The sequence below is a fragment of the Carica papaya genome, chromosome 2, assembly GCF_054855325.1.
Source record: "Carica papaya isolate Zhongbai chromosome 2, ASM5485532v1, whole genome shotgun sequence".
NCBI lineage: Eukaryota > Viridiplantae > Streptophyta > Magnoliopsida > Brassicales > Caricaceae > Carica > Carica papaya.
Window position 1 is genome coordinate 13,257,375 of NC_142310.1, and position 19,179 is coordinate 13,276,553.

The window sequence follows — 19,179 nt, forward strand, 5'->3', positions numbered from 1 at the left end:
ATTCACACACTTAGAAATGTTTTCTATCTCGCATGGACTAAATGCCTTAAATAAACCATTTGCAGTGTCCTAAAATATAGGCTCGGAAGGCACAGATCACATGACTAACTCTTCTAAGTACTTTAACACTTATGTTCCATGTCCAACAATAAGAAAACAGTTAGAGGTGATGGTTCACTGACCATTGTACCAAAAATTGAAAGTATAAAGATTAGTCTCCACTTTACACTTACTAACATATTTCATGTTCCTAATTATGCCAAAATCTTATTTCAATGACCAAATCATCACGACTTCAATTGTAAATTGATTTTTTCTTCATCTTATTGTGAATTTCATGACCAGACCTCGAGAATGATGATTGGACATACTGAGACAACAGGGGTTCTGATTGTTGAATACACATGAGATGCCATCTTCCGCTCTCTCCACTAATACGTTTGAAAAAATATGATTACACCATTGACGATTAGAACACTTTTCCTTTTTATTGACAATTTAATTCTGTTGTAATTGTCAAGAATAAATTTAATAATCAAACAAACACTCAGAATTTTATTAATAGAAATAATACAAAATTTACAACACTTATAAAACAAAATTTCATATCCCAAACTCGCTATACATTACTTTATTGAAACTAATAAATCTCATTTATTTTTTTTCACCTCACGTCCCCAATTGTTTTTTTTTCTTGACACTTATCTTTAACCTGTATATGTACATACTTATATAAGCAACAAAATTGCTGTTCCACTTCCCTCACTTTATTGCTACCATTTTGTATTCACCTTCTTTATTATTGTTGTTTTGCCTTCCCCTCTTTACTATTGTCACCTCACTTTTCCCCTTCTTTATTGTTAATTTATTCAAGTTTAACTTTGCAACATTAATTAAGTCAAGTTTAATTTTCTAACATCCTCCCTTAAACTTGATTTATTTAATCTCAACATTTTCTTTAGCTTGATAAATATATCTGTTTTAAGTGATTTTGTAAAAATATCTGCGATTTGATCTTCAAATGCACAGTACTCGACCATGATCTCTTTATCTTTCACCAACTTACGGATGTAGTGATGTTTGATGTCCATACGTTTGCTACGACCATGGAACATTAGATTCTTTGTTAAGGTGATAGCTGATTTATTATTACAATAGATTGTCATTGGACCATCTTATTGATATTTTAATTCATTAAGCACCCTCCGTAGCCAAATTGCTTAGGTAGTGCAACTTGCAGCTGCTATATATTCTGCTTCTGCTATTGAAAGAGCTATTATTTGTTTTTTTTAGAGGACCAAGAAAATGTACCTAAACCAATATCAAACACAAAACTTGAAATTCTTTTTCTTTCTTCAGTGTCACTAGTCCAATCACTGTCTGTATAGCCAATTAATTCCATTTTGTTAGTGATTGAATAGAATTTCATCATCAAGCGTTCCTTTGATATATCTCAATATTCACTTTGTAGCTTGCCAGTGAGACTGTAGTGATGATTTTATAAATCTGTTCACAATACCAACTCTATAAACAATGTTAGGTCTAGTTGCTGTTAAGTACCTCAAGTTTCCAATAAGTCTCCTGAAGTTTGTTGCATCAACCAAATCACCGCTGCCGTCTTTCGCAAGCTTTAACCTTTCTTCTGCTGGTGTTAGTATTGGTTTGCAGGCTTCCATCTTAAATTTCTTCAAGATATCTCCTGTGTATTTTTTTTGTGAAATGAATATGCCTTTATCTGTTTGATTGATCTTAATACTAAAAAAGTAAAGCATTAACCCCATATATGTCATCTCAAAGTGCGCAATCATGTACTCCATGAATTCTGATAGAAGTCTTGAATTATTGTCGGTGAAGATCAAATCATCCACATAAAAGTAAACAACAGCAATGTCTCCATCCTTGTTTATTTTGATATACAGAGTATGTTCGTACAGACACTTTTGGAAACCATGATAAAGAAAATAGGTGTTAATACAAGTGTACCATGTCCTTGGCACTTGTTTAAACCTATATAAAACCTTTTTTCAACCGATAAACTTTATCTTCTTCACCTTGTTTGTCATAATCAGGTGGTTGTTCAACGCACACTTTTTCTTCGAGTACACCATTTAAAAATTCTGACTTTATATGTATTTGATATGTTTTCCAACAATTTTGGGTAGTAAGCAAAATGATCATACACACAGTATCCAATCTAGCAACAGCGGCAAATACTTTCAAAGTAATCAATATCTAACTTTTACTTGTATCCTTTTGTAACTAGACTCGCTTTAAATCGTTCCACTTCTCTGTTAGATTTGTATTTGTCTTGTACACCTATTTGACTCCAATTGGTTTCTTCTTTTTTGACAAAACAGTTAATTCCCATGTATTATTTTTCTTAGTGGCAAAAATTTCTTCATCCATTGTTTTAATTCACCAATCATCATTAGATGCTTCTTCGAACACTATTAGATCATAATCTGCAAAGAAAGCATAATGAACAACATCTTCATCATCGTCAGAATCATCACTAATTTTATAATCCTTTAAATAAGCTGGTGGACGACAATCTCGTTGTGAGCGTCTAAGTATAGAAGGAGATGAAGCTTCTAAAAAGACACCAGATGATTCTTCGGAAACCAGAGGAGAAGACTGCTCACCAGTGTGATTATTTGTTTCTATTTCGTTGTTTATGAATAGCGAAACTGACAACAATCTCTTTTCTTCTTCTCACCATTCCCATACTCCATCTTCATCAAAAGTTAACACCACGGCTAATGATTATCTTTTTGGGCCTTTGGATTGTACACCTTGTAGCTCTTTGTTTCCATACAGTAACCAGTGAAGATGCATTTGTCCGCTTTGTCTTCAAGTTTTTTCCTTAACTCATCTGCTACATGTGAATAAGTAATTGAACCAAATATCCTCATACGACTCAAATTAGGCTTTTGTTCGCTTTACACTTCTTGTGGGATTTTATTACGAACACTTTTAACAGGACATCTGTTTACAACATAAACTGTACAAGCAATGGCTTCTGCCCAAAAACTTAGGTAACTTCTTACAATGCAACATGCTCTTCACCATATCCATAATGGTTCTATTTTTTCTTTCTGCCACTTCGTTTTGTTGAGGAGTGTACCTAGTCAGTAACTGATGCTTAATTTCATGTTTTCTTAAAAATCATCACAAGTAATATATTATGTGCCTTTATCAGTTCTTAAAGTTTTGAAAGAGTAACCAATTTGCCTTTTAACATATGCCACAAAATCCTTGGCTACTCCACATGCATCAAATTTATGCTTCAAAAAATGTAAGGCTGAATATTAAGATAAGAACAAAATGCTAGTCAAGATAAATCTGAAAATAACTTTTAGGTAACTACTCCTTTGTTTGTAACAAAAGCTGCAGTCTCTTGGAGACAGAATTATGTATGAAGACAGAATTACGTATGAACAAAACTAAAGAAAAAGTTTAAGTACTTTTTCTCAAGAGAAAGTAAGGCTCTCTCTTGACGAGTCCTTAAAGTAGATATCAAAATAGGCAAAGGAAAAAAAAACTCACAAACATTACCAAACTCTTATTAGATTCAATTTTCTATAACTAGATATGTCACTAAGGGCCTTAACAATTTGGTCTCAGAGCCAAAAGTTATGAGTGAATTATAGCCAAGGTTTGAATTACAGGCCAGTTTGAATCTTTCATGAAAATTTACCAGGAAGATCATGAAGACAATCAGTTAAAGTACAAATTTCTGGCTGGCAGATTGGAAAAAATCTTTTTGAAATAAGGTAGATTGGAAAAATTATCTATAGACCATCCACATCCACACGAACAAGCAGAGGGGAGTGTTCAACCAGATCCAGTTGATAGGAACATATCAAGCTTGAATCCAATCCCATTAACCTTGATTAGGGATATAAAATTTTTTGTGCAATGGAAATTGGTAATCCTATGAAAAAATTAAGTATTGCGGTCCCCCTACTACAAGAACCTAGATCTCTGCCTTCAAACCACTTCCACCATAAGAATCAAGTTTGTCAACCTTCCCTCTCCCTTTGATTGAGGACATCAATCTGCCTAGTCCTTCCCAACAAACCTACCACCGTTATTGAAAGCAGAGCTCCAAGCTTTTATTTGGATTGGACGAAAGAAAGATTTTTAATAACTCGAGAACTAGCAAAAGCCTCTCGAGTTCTCCTCTCTTCACCAACTTATAATCAACCAAGATCTAGGCATCTTCAGCCATTTATTCTAAAATCTAGAGGAAAGTGGCTCATCTAATGCCAAATTTGCCAAGAAATAAGGGATGGTGATTCAAACTGACCCTGAGCAAAAGTTTTGGATAAAGTTAGGCATCAATTCTTAAAAATACAGAGACACCAAAATTGATCGATATGAGGTAGGCAAGCATCCTCTCTCAAAATGGACCATGTCCATTTGCCCTGCACGAGGGAGAGATAAATAACCTTCCAGTATCCAACACATCTAAATTCATAGTAGACACCGAAGAGAAATCTGTTCTTGCACTTATCATGATAGTAGAACACTGTATTAAAACCACCACCCACAAACAAAGGCAAGTTACCCCATTAACCCCTAGTTGCCTCAAGATCATTCCATAACAAATGCCTATCTCTACCTTTCCCCTTTCCATACACCCCACGAAAAGGAAAGAAACACCCCCACTTCTGTTTTTCATACACAAGAAATGGGCACCATCAGTGTACAACACCGAACATTTCTGGTTGATTTTCCCACAAGATAATGATTTCTCCAACACTCCCATCTGCAGATAGATCCAATCAAACAACCTCCTGCCTACTGTATGTACCCTGAAAATATCCTCACTCATGCTTGCAAATTTAGTATCTAGCAGAAAAACTAGACTGCCACCCCATTCCTTAAGGAAGCCCTTCATTATGACCCCTTAACGTTCAACCCCCTCATGTTCCAGAAAATAATTCTAATTAATGGTTTCATGTCTTCTTTCTCCCTCAACTTCCTTGAAGTGCCCTTCTTACCATAATTGGCTATGCATTCTAACCATTTAAGCTCCCTAGATTTTCTTGTTCTTTCACCCTTGCCCCTCCTGTTCCTGCTTTTATGAGACCTGTCATCAGTGGACTCTCCCTCTCTTTTAGCCTCCATAGCACAGAACAAATTGAATGCTTGTTGTTTGAAACCTTACAAGCTCACTTCATACTCCTTATGCATCTTCACAATATTATTTTTCACGCAAACAGAAACTTCTCTTTTGTTCATCAGCCCATTACAGCAAACACCATGCCCTGCAACTGGTTTACTACCTTAGCAAGCATGGGAGCAACCTCTCCTTTCACAAGTTCCAAGTCTAGCCAAAAGAGGAGGAAATTCCAGAGAGGAAGAAATCAGACCTTGATAAACAATGTGAAGACGTTTCTACCTCCACTTTTTATGCATTGCCTTGAGACTGGCAGTTTGGCTCCCTAGTTGAAAAGCAAGCCTTTTGATGAGGAAGAGTGCTCTAAAACATGGACTTGGTGACGTGGGAGGGTCGGGGAATGATTGTTTTGACTTCCAAAACCTCACACAACGTGACACCGGAAAGCTTAATCACCCAATTTACCCTCTTTACTTGAAATTACACCCACCAATATGGAATGCAAATTCAAAATAACTGGAAAAAATAAAAGAATAAGGAAGGATGTCAAAGTTTACCCGATAAATCAATCCTGATTCCCTGACTCAACAAGGCTTCTGAAACTCCCTACCTTGAAGACACTTAAAGAACACTAAAAGAAAATCAACAACACTAATTTTAAGAAGCAAAATCTTGCAAATTTTATTGATCTTGAAAGTTGTTAGTTGTGATTACAACCTAAAGATTGAAACCTTTATATAGACTTTATTTTACGAATACAACCAAAGTAGGATTACATATTCCTACTTGAACTCTTAAAACTAATTTAACCAGAACTTTTGCTGGAAATTATTTAAACAATTGAATCTTAATCTAGAACTCCAATTATATTAATAAAATAATATCGAATGACTAGGAGTAGACTACTTCTTCCTTTGTTTGAACTCCTTAACTCCTTTTGTGCTCTTTTGGACTTCAATTTTGTGTAGGAGCCTCCTTTGTTGCAGCATGGAAAACATGTGGAAATAAGGGAAGGAAAAGGAGTTGGAGAAGGAAAACAGCTTGCTGTCCAGGCTGTCCGCGTGCAATTGGTTCGCAAGCTTGCTGTCTGCGCCTAGCGCGCGTAGAAGCTTCTTCGCGTGCATGGCTGGTGCATGCATGCGGCAGAGGCTGTCCCCACATGCGCGTCCTGCATGTGGCCTGCTGGAGTTAATGCGCGCACATGCGCACTCTGCTGCAGGCGGCTTCGACTTTTCCCAGGCGTGTTGGCTTTGTGGCTTGTTCATCCCGCACAAGCGTGTGGCAAAAGCTTCCCAAGACGCGGCATGGGCTGGCCCGCTTCCTTTGGCGCGATCTCCTTTGGGCCGTGGCTGTTTGGTCTTGAGGCCTTCTCTGGTTGATCTAACATTTGGACTTTCTTGCAATCCTTCGAGCCCATTAATCTCACTTGGGCTTTAAGCTTGCTTTGAACAAATTTTTCCCATTCTTTGGAGTAATCCCGTTGAGAAAAGTAGTTAGAGATGTAGTTACTTTTCTTTTCAGGGGGTTCTAGTTTAGGAAACTAGGATTATTTCCCGTTTGAGTCGACCCCATTTAGGAAATGAAAAGAATTTAGAATTGCTTGCCTGTTTGGGACAAGACCTACGAGAATCCTGATTTTTTGGGGTTCCTCCTCGATGTGGGGTTGCTCTTTGGGAACTAACTTTGAGCCGTCTAGGATCATGTCACTTGGTCTGGTTTTTTTATTACCAGCTTGGTTGTTTTTGCAAGGTCTTTAGGAAACAGCATTACTAGCAGCCTTTTTATGGTCATTAGCAGCTTACTTTTCTTTCTCTTGCCTAGAGGAATTTGGTCTTGGTAGATTTGGCCCATTAACATTATCCTTAGGCCTCTAGAACTGGCGATTTCTTTGGCATCTCTACCTCTTCCTCCGACCAGCAAGGTTCCTCAAGGGCTTTCCTCTTCCTGTCCTCTAAATTGATGTCGGAAACCAAACAAACCCCCATTGACAGTTGCCACCAACCCTCTGCTTTGGTTTGAGGATCATCAAACTCCCTTTACTGCCCTTGTTCTTCTCTTTCAGCTCTAGAAGATGCCCCTGCTGTTCCATTTCAACCAGATAGAGATAACCTGCCCTCACTCTTATAAACTCTGGATCAAGAATTATGGCCCTAAAGCTTCAAATATCTGATTTCCAAGCTAAGAAGATAAGAGGCGAACCTTTTTCTGATTCTAAGGATATCCTCCACTTCTGCTTGCAAAACCACATCAAAAGATCTTTTTTCTGACACCAAAAACATTCTTGGTGACAGAAACAGCACGGTAAAAAGCTTAAACAGCCAAGAAAAATGAAGTGTGAATCCCCCAGAAGGACAGCATGGGGATATCTCCAAATGCTGTCAAAATTTAAATCGTATTGGGACTTAGAGCATTTGGGCTTTTTTTTCCCTAGATTAGTTTGTTATGTATTCTTCAAAATTAAATCCCAATTTTTTAACTTAAAAAACTTGTATTGGATCTTATCAAATCCAAGTGCTTTCATAATACTCAATTAATATTGGGAGCATTGATCTCTTTTTCAATTTGACTACTTTATTATCTTTTCTTCAAATTAAGACCTAATTTTTCAACTCAAGAAAATTATATGTAATCTTATGAGATACCATAAGCTCAGTTCAAATTGGGACTTATAGCGACTGATAATTTTCTTCTGTCCAATAGTTTATTATAATTTCCAAAAAGAATATTAAATTTCCTTAATTATTTCTTCTTTTGCGCTTATAAAATGCATACACATACTGCTGTAAGTTTATCTGTTCTAAAAGACATAATTCATGACCAATTACCTCAATAAAATCAAACCAGTCAGACCAACTCACGAAACCAGTTGAATGAAATACCCATAAAATGTAATCATTACTGCTCTGCAACAAACTCTGCTGGCAAAGCGTTAATACCCTGAGAAAAAGAACAATAGATCAGAGAAACCATAGAACAAAGTTGGCTGTCAAACTGGAACAAACGAAAAAGAGATTATTTAGACGAATTGTAACCATAAATTTGGTAGTAAGATTTATAAGATACCTCCACCGAGCTGTTTGAGAAAATCTTTGAGTAAACAAAAGCTTGCTTCAATTTCGGGATTTTTTTTTTTTAAGGAGAAAAGTAATATCAAAGTGCAACCTGAACCCCAACATTGTTCTGTGCCGTGACAGCAGTTATGACAGTGGAACAGTAAACTCCACGAGCAGCACAAGTTTTCAAATCAGCTTGAATTCCAGCACCAGCTCCTGAATCAGACCCGACAACAGTTAATACATGGGAATTCTCTTGTTGGAGCAATCATTTGTTGTTGTAGAACCAGTTATTTGCGCCACAAAACGTTGCTTTTGATAACTTCTATCGATGTTTGAATCCATAGATGAGCTTGAAAGTGTCAAGTAACGGAATGTGTAGTGAGAAGCTTCTCTAGGGCTCGACAGCAACCACTTGAGAGATAGAATGTTACATTATAGTCAGACCAAAGAATCACAGAAAACAAAGTCATAAACTAATTCCAACGCTGAAACAGATGAAAGTATGTAAGTGAATAAGGAGATGCAATCGAAAAAAAATCTGTTTGGAGTGACTCACATTGTTGAAGAATAAGGGATTGTAAAGAACTCCTGCAAGAGCCATGTAAGAAGTAAGGATATTGATTAGTCTTTCTTCGCTTATCGTTCTACATCCGTATGGCACTTGGCGGTCAAAAGTAACTTCTTTTACAAGTTCTGGTGGAAGACGACCGTAGAGATACCTTACTCTTTACCTGAAATTATAGATGACAGTGGTCGTTTGTAAGGGAATCATTTATTTTGTACAGCTTATTTATCATGTAATGCTAACACTAGTCTTACCCTACAAAACTTTTACGCCTCGTAAAAACACAATTCAATTCAAAACAAAAATCAAAAACCATTTGCAGTGATAATGGAAAAGAATTTGAAATGGGGATTTGTACCTAAAAAAATGGAATTGTCCACCAATAGAGGTTTGTGGAAACAGCTAAATCGAACAAATATTTACTTAATAGAATACCCTCATATGTTTTTAACCACAAAACTCTATTTGTGCCTAGGTGGATTGGGATTGGAATTTCACTAAGTCTGATAATTAGGAAATCTCAAATCAAACTATTTGAAACTAGGTGGCACATAAGCTTAGAAGGGATCTGCATATGTATTATGTATGTATACATATGCATAGTTTTAGATTAAAGGAAAAATTCGTGTATATACGTTATACAATTTACCTTCTTTTCTTTTCTTATATCATCACTATTCTTTTATTGTTTTTTTATCTCTCGTTTCTCAATGATCTATTTGGATTTCTGTTTCTTCTCATAAAATCTTTTTTCTTCATCAAAACTTACATCTTTTCTTCCTCTATAGCCAACATGCATGTTCCTCTTTTTTTTTCTTCTTTAAGGGGTCTGATTTTGTTTTAATTGAAACGACATCATTTTCAGGCTCCTTTCTTCTTTCCTATTTTTCCCTTCTAGCCTTTTTTCGTCCTTTTTTTTTTTTTCCGTCTTCTCTTTCTCAAATATCAATAAAATAAAACACCAACAATGAATAAAAATAAAATGATAAGAAGACTAAAAATAATAAGAATAGAAATAATAATAATATAAAAATAACAGTAATATTAATATTTAATTATTATGTAATTAAAAATTATTATTATCATTATTGTCAATAATTTTATTATAGTTTATTTTTACTATATATTTGATATATTTTTTATAAATAAAATTTAAATATGATAAATATAAAACAAATTATTCTTTAATTAAATACTTAATACTGTACCATTTTTTACAAAGATGTGGATTGCACTTTTCTTTTTTGTCGTGGCATAAAAATACATGATAAAAGGTCGTTGGAAATTTGATAAGAAGAAAACAAAAAATAGGTAAGTAAAGTAGTTCGACAATTCGAGTGTGGGACCCTTTCTACACTGAAATCAAATAGGTATGATTAATTCTTAAAACTTACAACAGACATCCACCGAAAATAAATTGTTACTTAAGAATAGATTTCAGGTAATCGATGTGGGAGTATAGATTGGCTTGGAAGACAAGGTAAATCATTTCCCAGCTTGAAAATTTCGCTTATGCTGTCGCTGATGCTTGTTCATGACTGACTATGTACATTATATATATGTATATATTTATATTTTTCAGTCACGAACGGATCAGAAAGGGCAGTGACGATTGGCGGTTGCCATGGCAACTCCGCGGTTCCTCTGTTTCCTTGCATTCTTCTTCAAAATCCTTCACACCATCTCCTCCATTACCGATCCTCGTGACGGTATAATGCTCTTGTGTTTTCAAGCATGTAATGGTGATGATTTGATTTTAGTGTTTTATTTTGAGTTTGGTAATGTAATTTAAATGGTTAAATTGATGCAGCTGCTGCTCTTCAATCTCTCAAGGATCAATGGAAGAATACACCTCCTAGTTGGGGAAAGGCTGATGATCCTTGCGGAGCACCTTGGGAAGGAATCACCTGCAACGACTCCAGGGTTACTGCAATGTCAGTTTTGTTTGTTTGTTTTTGGGAAATTATCGCAATGAGTACTTGAAGCGGACTTGTTCATGTTCAAATGTTGGCAGGGGTTTATCAACAATGGGCCTGAAAGGGAAACTAAGTGGTGATATTGGGGGCTTGACAGAATTGAGATCCTTGTGAGTAGAACCTTCCTCCCTTCAGAATTGGAGCTTTTAATTAATTTGCTTCTGTGTGGGGGCACTCTGGATTTTAAATCAGATTTCAGTACTGCTTTCTTCTTCTTCTCGTAATTAAGCTTGTTTGTTGTGCAGAAGACTGTGGTCATCTGTTGTGTCATTTATAATTAATGGGTGTAGAATAGGAAAATAGGGTTTGTGATAAAAGCGATATTAATTTCAGTAATGGAAACCAAATTAAAGAATGAATTCCATCTGCAGACTGCATTTTAATATGATTTATGATTTTGCTTTCAGGGATTTATCATTTAATCGAGGACTCACTGGTTCCTTGTCTCCCCGGTTAGGTGACTTGCAAAAATTGAATATCCTGTAAGATGACTGTCTGCATAATTCCTATATATCCAACATGGCATTGTGTAATAAACATTCCATTTCACCTTTCAGAATCCTGGCTGGCTGTAGCTTCACTGGCAATATTCCTCCAGAACTCGGCAATCTCGCACAACTCTCTTTCTTGTAAGAACTTACAATAGTGATATACATCAGTGACATTCACTTTCTCTTTTGATTTTTGTAACACAATGAGAACCGTGTTTGCTTCTTAGGGCCTTGAATTCAAACAACTTTACGGGCGGAATTCCATCTTCTTTGGGTAAACTCTCCAAGCTCTACTGGTTGGACATTGCAGACAATCAGTTGACAGGTGATCTTCCAGTTTCAACACCCACTGATCCGGGTCTCGACCTGCTTTTAAAGGCTAAGCACTTGTGAGTCCTTTTCAGTTTCCCAATTCAAGTTTGCATCCGACCACGGAAATGAGTGTTCCATTTATATGACCCTTGCAGCCACTTCAATAAGAACCAACTTTCAGGTACCATTCCCCCAAAGCTGTTCAGCTCTAAGATGGTACTCATACATGTGTAAGTTGACCCGTCATAACTTCTGGCTATTTGGTTTCCTAAATGTTTCTTTTCCTAATTGTTTTTCAGTTTAACCACAGGTTGTTTGATGGAAATCAATTTACTGGAAGTATCCCAACCACGTTAGGACTCATTCAGACTATTGAGGTTCTGTGAGTGAAAACTATAATAAATTTCATATAATTCTCATTTCTCTTACTATGACTGCATTCTTTGTTCTACAACGAAATTTGTTTTACATCCTGAAATTCATTGAAATTCACACTTTTTCAATGTGCCTCAGTCGGCTGGATAGAAATGCTTTGACAGGAAAGGTCCCATTAAATCTAAACAACCTCACAAACATCAATGAACTGTGGGTATCTCCTTAATTCTTTTTCTTCTTAGAATCGTCAGGTCGGTAATCACCCAACTGATTGTGCGGTTCTACTTTTCTTCAGGAATTTAGCACACAATAACCTGACCGGCCGTTTACCAGATCTAGCACAAATGAGTACACTTAATTATGTGTGAGTTGAGAGCATGGGAGTTTCCATTTTTTGTTGACTTGATGTATTGTTCATTTCAATGTTTATAAATGGTTTACTTTGACAGGGACCTGAGCAATAATTCATTTGATCCATCAGATGCTCCTGTTTGGTTTTCAACCTTACCCTCATTAACCACTCTGTAAGTCTTGAATAGTTCACAAAAATGTGAATATGAAACTCAGTTGCACAAGTTCCATAATCTGCTCTGTTCAGCAGGGTCATAGAGTATGGATCACTTGAAGGAACTCTACCACAAAAGCTCTTCAGCTTTCCTCAGATACAGCAAGTGTAAGCTTGAAGTTGAATGTATCATAACAGTAATTTAAAGTTGCAGTAAGTTGCAGAATATGTATGATTTTTTTTTATTGTGAACAGGAGACTCAAGAACAACGCCTTTAATGGTACATTGAACTTGGGTGACAGCATTGGCCAACAATTGCAGTTAGTTGATTTGCAGGACAACAGGATATCATCAGTGACCTTAAGTTCTGAATATACAGATACATTGATGTGAGATAGTTGATTGACCTAATTAATTAGTGATGGAAATGGAATCATGTGTCTGTATTTGTCTAACAGTAAGTGTTCAGACTTGTAGGAAACCCAGTTTGCACAACTGCTCTATCGAATACTAACTACTGTCAGCTTCAGCAGCAACCCACAAAGCCATATTCTACCAGTCTGGCAAACTGTGGAAGCAAATTGTGTCCACTTGATCAGAAGTTGAGCCCCCAAAGCTGTGAATGTGGTTATCCATATGAGGGTACGTTGTACTTCAGAGGACCTTCCTTTAGGGACACATCCAATGTGAACTTGTTCCATGCCCTGGAGATGAGCTTGTGGGTGAAACTGGACCTTACTCCTGGTTCAGTTTTTATTCAGAATCCTTTCTTCAACGTTGACGATTATCTGGAGGTGCAGCTCACACTGTTTCCCGCTGGTGGAAAGTATTTCAATAGGTCAGAAGTACAGAGGATTGGATTTGATTTAAGTAATCAAACTTACAAGCCTCCGCCAGAATTTGGACCGTATTACTTTATTGCTTCTCCTTATGCATTTCCAGGTAAGTAGGAAGATTTTGAGTTGAAGTTATATGTATACGCATAGAGTAGATGAGAAAACCAAGAAAACTAAGAAAAACATTTATTTTACTGTTTCAGCAGAACATGGGGGAAATTCTATAAGCCCTAGTGTTGTATTTGGAATAGCCATTGGGTGTGCCTCATTGGTTCTCTGCCTTGTGGGAGTAGTAATATATGCCATTCGCCAAAAGAAACGTGCTGAAAAAGCTATTGGGTTCAGTAAGCCGTTTGGTAAGCTGAGGCTCCTCCTGTCTACTTAGTACTGCTTGTTTGAATTTAGTTTTGATAGATTTTGTTTTCTTCTACTGTTTATACTTAACGATTCATGCATTCCTAACCAGATAAAAAAAACTTATTATTATTTGTACATATTTACAAGAAAAAAATAAATTAAAATTTAAGTTTAGACTAAGCATTCAAGAGGATTTTGTTAAGATACGATGACATTTCTTATTGTGGAGTCGACAATGTTAGTTAGAATTTTATTTTTACCATGTCTTTAAAAAAAGGTTGAGGCTAAACGGAAAGATTGTTAGATAAAATAAACTGAGGTTTTTTTTTGTTTCAGCATCGTGGGCACCCAGTGGAAAAGATAGTGGTGGGGGAGCACCACAATTGAAAGGAGCACGCTGGTTCTGCTATGAGGAACTTAAGAAGTGCACCAATAATTTCTCTGAAAGCAATGAATTAGGTTATGGGGGTTATGGCAAGGTAATTAAATTCTTTTTTGAAATTTGTAGTATAAATATGATAAGATGGTTTTTTAAAATAAAAATGGTGGTACTGGTCTACTTCAGGTTTACAGAGGCATCCTCCCAGAGGGACAAGTAGTAGCAATTAAAAGGGCCAAGCAAGGATCAATGCAGGGTGGAGCTGAGTTCAAAACAGAGATTGAGTTGCTTTCACGAGTTCATCACAAGAATCTTGTTGGGCTCGTGGGATTTTGTTTTGAACAAGGAGAGCAGATGTTGGTTTATGAGTACATGGCCGGAGGAACACTTAGACACTGCTTGTCAGGTTATTTCTTTCCCCTTTAAACAGTACCAAATTGGAGTAATTCATAACATTATCAGTTTAATTACTTAGTTTGTTACGAGTCCTACATTTATATTCAATTAGTGAATGGAACCTTTTTCAATCTTCTTGATTTCGTTGAAGTGAAAAGGGTTAAATAACTATAAAAACAAACTCAAATATGCAATAGTACTTGGGTTTTAAATTTCCATATGCATACAGTGGCAATACGTATACATATGCATTTGGTTTTAGATTATCTATTTATGTTAATTTCTATACCTGCCACCATGTACATATATATTAAGTGAATGTTTGACTAGGTTTTGTCTCTGCTTCTGCTTAGAACAGAAGTTTAGTCAAATACTTATAAAATAAAAAATATAAATGTTTCAAGGTAAACAAAAAGTTGTTGTTGACTAAAAGTTGAGAATAGATGTTTTGAGAAATGATTTATGCCTTAAGGGGTGAGAATATTTTCCATCAACATATTTATTAATTTTATATTTGCTATAACTTTTTAAATAATATTTATTTTAAAATTAAATTATAATAATTTCAAAGTAATATTTATTTTTAATAAAGTAAATATTTTAAAATCATTTAAATTATTAAATAATTTTAGAAGAAAAATAATATCATTTAAATAATTATAATAATTAATTTTATTATATATTTTTTTATGCATTTCAATACTTATTATTAATGGAATATAATATTAATTTTATATTTAAAGTATTTTGCACAACAAGCTTTACCAAATACTATATTGTTTTTTTTTTCTTTTTTCTCAAGTGTATGTTATTTTTCATTTTAAAATTATTTTTACTGAAAGTTATTTTCAAAGTATTTTTACTATGTCACAGCAAAAATACCAATTTGACTAAATAGATCCTAAATTAATTAAATAGTTAACCATTTGATCTATTCAACTTGTTTGACTATGTAAAATGGTATAAAAGAGTGACATAAGTTGAACTTAAAGACAATTAAAAAGAAATGCATTTATCATATTTAAAGATGAAAATAGATTTAATATGTTATTATAAGAAATTGTTTAAGCTAAATCAAAATTTACAAGAGTACATCGTGCAGATGAATTGGGCATCCTACATTTTAGATTATATTATAAATAAAACTGCTTAGTTGGTTTTGTGAACCATGGATTTTAGGAAGATCAAATATCGAATTTGATTGGAAAAGACGACTACGAATTGCTCTTGGGTCAGCTAGAGGACTTGCTTATCTGCACGAGCATGCAAACCCTCCTATTATCCATAGAGACATCAAGTCCACCAACATTTTACTTGATGAAAATTTGACAGCCAAAGTTGCAGATTTTGGATTATCAAAATTAGTATCAGACACCTCTAAAGGACATGTCTCAACTCAAGTTAAAGGGACGCTGGTGAGTATGAACGAAACCATTTATAATATATTATGACGCATATAATAGTAAGTATTAGGTAGGGTTAGAAGTCTTTGGTAACTTTAATACCCATGTTTTATCTTTAGTGGTCATGGTGTTAATAATTTTACTATTAGTCATATAATATAATAATATTAATTTAAATAAGTGAACATTTTATATTTTAAAAAGTTTGTGTGTAGCGATTGGATTAGCCTTTTCAAAAGTAAAAAGAAAACCTAAAAATTGGTTTTAGTACTCCTAAATTTTTTCAAATTTTGGCAGTTCAAATTTTCTTTTCTAAGTATTTTATTTAATTCCAATGTTTTCTAAAATGATAAAAAGGTCTAATTTGAGCAGTTCATATGTCAAAATTTTCAAAAGTCTACATCATCCACGTGTTTAAGCTAATTGGTTAAAACTGTTTGGACTAATAATGAAACTTTTGGTATTGAATTTGAAATTACTGATTCTAAACTATAACGGGATATGAAATTAGAGGTTTTGGTTACAGGGATATCTGGATCCAGAGTACTACATGAGTCAACAATTAACAGAGAAAAGCGATGTTTTCAGTTTTGGAGTGGTAATGCTGGAGCTAGTAACAGCAAAGCAACCAATTGAGAAGGGAAAGTACATAGTGCGGGAGGTCCGAATGGCAATAGACAGAAGTGAGGAGGAGTACTGGGGTCTAAGTGATCTAATTGATCCCAGGCTTAAACGGTGTAGAGATGAGATGGGTAATAATGGATTTGTTAGGTTTGTGGAGCTGGCATTGCAGTGTGTGGAAGAATCAGCTGCACATCGTCCAACCATGAGTGAAGTGGTGAAGGCTATTGAAACCATTCTACACAGTGATTTATCTGCTACTACTTCAGCATCTTCATCAGCTACTGATTTTGCCTCTTCAAAATTACATCTTCATGCATTTGATTACAGTGGTGGATTTACTTTTTCGTCAAAGCTTGAACCCAAGTAGGATATTCATTCCTTCAACTTTCGGTTTTTTTTTTTTTTTTCTTAATTACTTGCTATCTTATTTTATAAATTTATCTTCTCTCTTTCTCCATCTCTTGTCTGCTGCTTTTTAAAGTTGTAAAGGTAAAATATTGGTTCATACTGTAACAAGAATGTCTTGTATCCTCAAAACATAACGTATCAAATCCATAAATAGTTAGTAACAAGTTGTGGTTAATACACAGATTAGAAAAATAAACAAATTAACTAATTTCATACTAATATATCTATATCTTTAAATAGTATCTCCATCTTAAATGTCATTTAGTTCCATATACTATAATATATATATTTGATAGGGGAAGAAATATTGTTAAGCCAAGGGAGACGTATCGATTTAATATAATAAATTTAAAATAAATTCATTTCATTCAATTTTTTCATCCACAATAAATTTCTTCAATGTATTATGTTTTTTTATTGTAGGTTTGGCAATAACTTCTAGGTGTTGCTTTTGTGTTTTGAGAAACATTATCTTAAAATATTATAAATATTTTTGACAAAAAATAAAATTAAAATATATTTTTAATATAGATAAACACATAAGTAGACTTCCTAAGTTTTTTCAAAAATTATTTTTACTTTTAAAAAAAAGATTTATAAATAATTTTTCAAAAATATCTTTATATAAATTTATTAATTACAACTTATTCCTATTTTTAAAAAACGAAAATATATTTTTCTTCAAAAACCCTAGTTAATGACTCCAAGTCTTCTAAAATCTCTACCTTCCTCCCTTGGCCACACAACTAAATGCCACCAAGCTAGGGCCACTGGACAGTGCAGTTCTTGACCATGGAATCGCCCACTTCATCAACTTTGATTTAATGTCTTCATTCAATGCTTACTCTCCCTACTAAATAGTATCACTTAGGTTTCCATGAGGGAACTAACGGAGAAACGTGCAATGGCACTTGCGTCCTCCCACGGCTACGAACCAAGGTAAAGCTTTGATTAACAAAAATATCAATCATAATCAGGATAACGATATGGCTGTGGACTAAGTTTGTCTCTTTGAACCACTTGTGAATGTAAATTTTTACTCAAATCGATGGGTTAGACTACAGTTATGAGAGTTTTATAGTTTTATATATATAAAAAAATAAAATTTACCATATGCATTGGTATTTTTTCTAATAATGTCGTTTTTAATCATTCTTTTACTATCATAATTTTTTTAAGTAATTCTAAAAGAAAAGTAAATCATTAAAATTTCAATTTAAAACGTAAAATTTAAGAATTGGGTAACAAAAACTTCTATGATTTTAAAGAGTTGAACAAAGAACATTCTTATTAACATGATAGAAAAATAACTAGAAGTAGTAAATTATTGAGAGAAAATATGAGCTCTAAAGGAATTATTGTCTTATCCCCTTCGAGATGACATAGACCATTACCTCTGAACGTTTTAATATAAATTGTTTTATAATTTTTATTACTAAGAAGAAACAAAACAATAATATTTCATGTTTATAGTATGGCACAAATTGAGTACTAAACCAAATCTTTATATAAGTGATGCACACTTAGTAGATCACTTAATTCAACTTTTTGAAATTCATTTTAGTCATAAATAAGTAAAAAACTGCCACAAGGATAAAAGAATTCTAAATAGTTTAAAATTTTGGTGAACCCTAGAAATCAAACGCAAGTAAGTCAATTAAATATTTATTTCTAAAGGTTTTTAAAACGTAAAAAATTTGAGAAATAGATTTTCTGTACAAGAAAAATGAGATTTCATGGTGATGTACATATATTGAAGACATGATTTCTTTATATGTTGTATTAGGTAAACATTTAAATTAGATGTTAAAAAAATGAATCACAAAGAGACAAAGATTGCATATGATTATTCGCTGAAGTCTAGTTAGGAAACGAAACCTACCATCATTAATTTTGCTTTGTTCTTAGGTTCTAAGCTCAACATTGAACATATTTTCAGAAGAAATAAATATGGAGGAGAGGACACTGTTGAGTCCCAAGCTTCAAAATCCTTGTATATATAGATGTTAACTAGGCTTGGTATATATAATGGTAATTATGAGATCTAAGCAGAAACTAAAGTTATTTTCTTGTAAGATTTATATTAAAATGGAAGGATATATGCTTATTTTCAATAGGCATATCTTATTCTCTCTCTAGATATTCTACATATATTAGCTTAACTAGTAAAATCTAAATTGGATTTGTTTTATTTTACCCTCAATCAATTCATATGTTGATTTTAAGTATGGTAATGCATCTAGTGAATGGTTGCATGTAATTATTCTGCTTAAAAAAGTAATATATACTTGTGAAGACCCGCTTTATCAATTTTTATTATATATCTTACATACTGAAAAAAATATATTTATTCATAAGATATTCTAATAA

The 19,179-nt window shown here is 34.1% G+C and overlaps 2 protein-coding genes across 25 annotated transcripts in view; one reads left to right on the forward strand and one right to left on the reverse strand.

Moving 5' to 3' along the window:
- LOC110817314 (thiamine biosynthetic bifunctional enzyme TH1, chloroplastic-like) overlaps nt 1-9,349 on the reverse strand; it is a 46,785-nt gene extending 37,436 nt beyond the window's left edge. For 4 of the 21 annotated variants that reach the window (XR_015817008.1, XR_015817009.1, XR_015817007.1 and 1 more), the window contains exons 1-3: nt 8,738-8,967; nt 8,189-8,592; nt 7,951-8,062 (exon numbers count right to left, since the gene is read on the reverse strand). Coding sequence is in view for 2 of the 21 variants with exons in the window: in XM_088213369.1 (XP_088069495.1) it covers nt 7,951-8,062; nt 8,288-8,301 (126 nt within the window). In the remaining 19 variants the exon portion in view is untranslated. Of the gene's footprint in view, nt 1-7,950; nt 8,063-8,188; nt 8,593-8,737; nt 8,969-9,000; nt 9,083-9,104 lie in introns of those variants that run through there. The other 17 variants (XR_015817010.1, XM_088213363.1, XM_088213362.1 and 14 more) reach the window with 12 other exon arrangements.
- A 719-nt stretch (nt 9,350-10,068) lies between these two features.
- On the forward strand, nt 10,069-17,028 carry LOC110817334 (Leucine-rich repeat protein kinase family protein). Of its 4 annotated transcripts, none has more exons than XM_022045826.2 (20): nt 10,069-10,226; nt 10,329-10,455; nt 10,557-10,680; nt 10,761-10,832; nt 11,130-11,204; nt 11,280-11,351; nt 11,441-11,602; nt 11,681-11,755; nt 11,836-11,907; nt 12,039-12,110; nt 12,196-12,264; nt 12,350-12,424; nt 12,499-12,573; nt 12,661-12,795; nt 12,876-13,348; nt 13,446-13,598; nt 13,936-14,078; nt 14,165-14,384; nt 15,554-15,789; nt 16,304-17,028. In XM_022045826.2, the coding sequence occupies exons 2-20, from the start codon at nt 10,371-10,373 to the stop codon at nt 16,766-16,768; spliced, it is 2,853 nt and encodes a 950-aa protein (XP_021901518.1). In that variant the 5' UTR covers nt 10,069-10,226; nt 10,329-10,370; the 3' UTR covers nt 16,769-17,028. The 4 variants fall into 4 exon arrangements, with proteins under 4 accessions (XP_021901518.1, XP_021901520.1, XP_021901519.1 ...); XM_022045828.2 differs by having other exon boundaries at nt 13,449-13,598; XM_022045827.2 differs by having other exon boundaries at nt 12,502-12,573.
- Nucleotides 17,029-19,179: the final 2,151 nt, after the last annotated feature.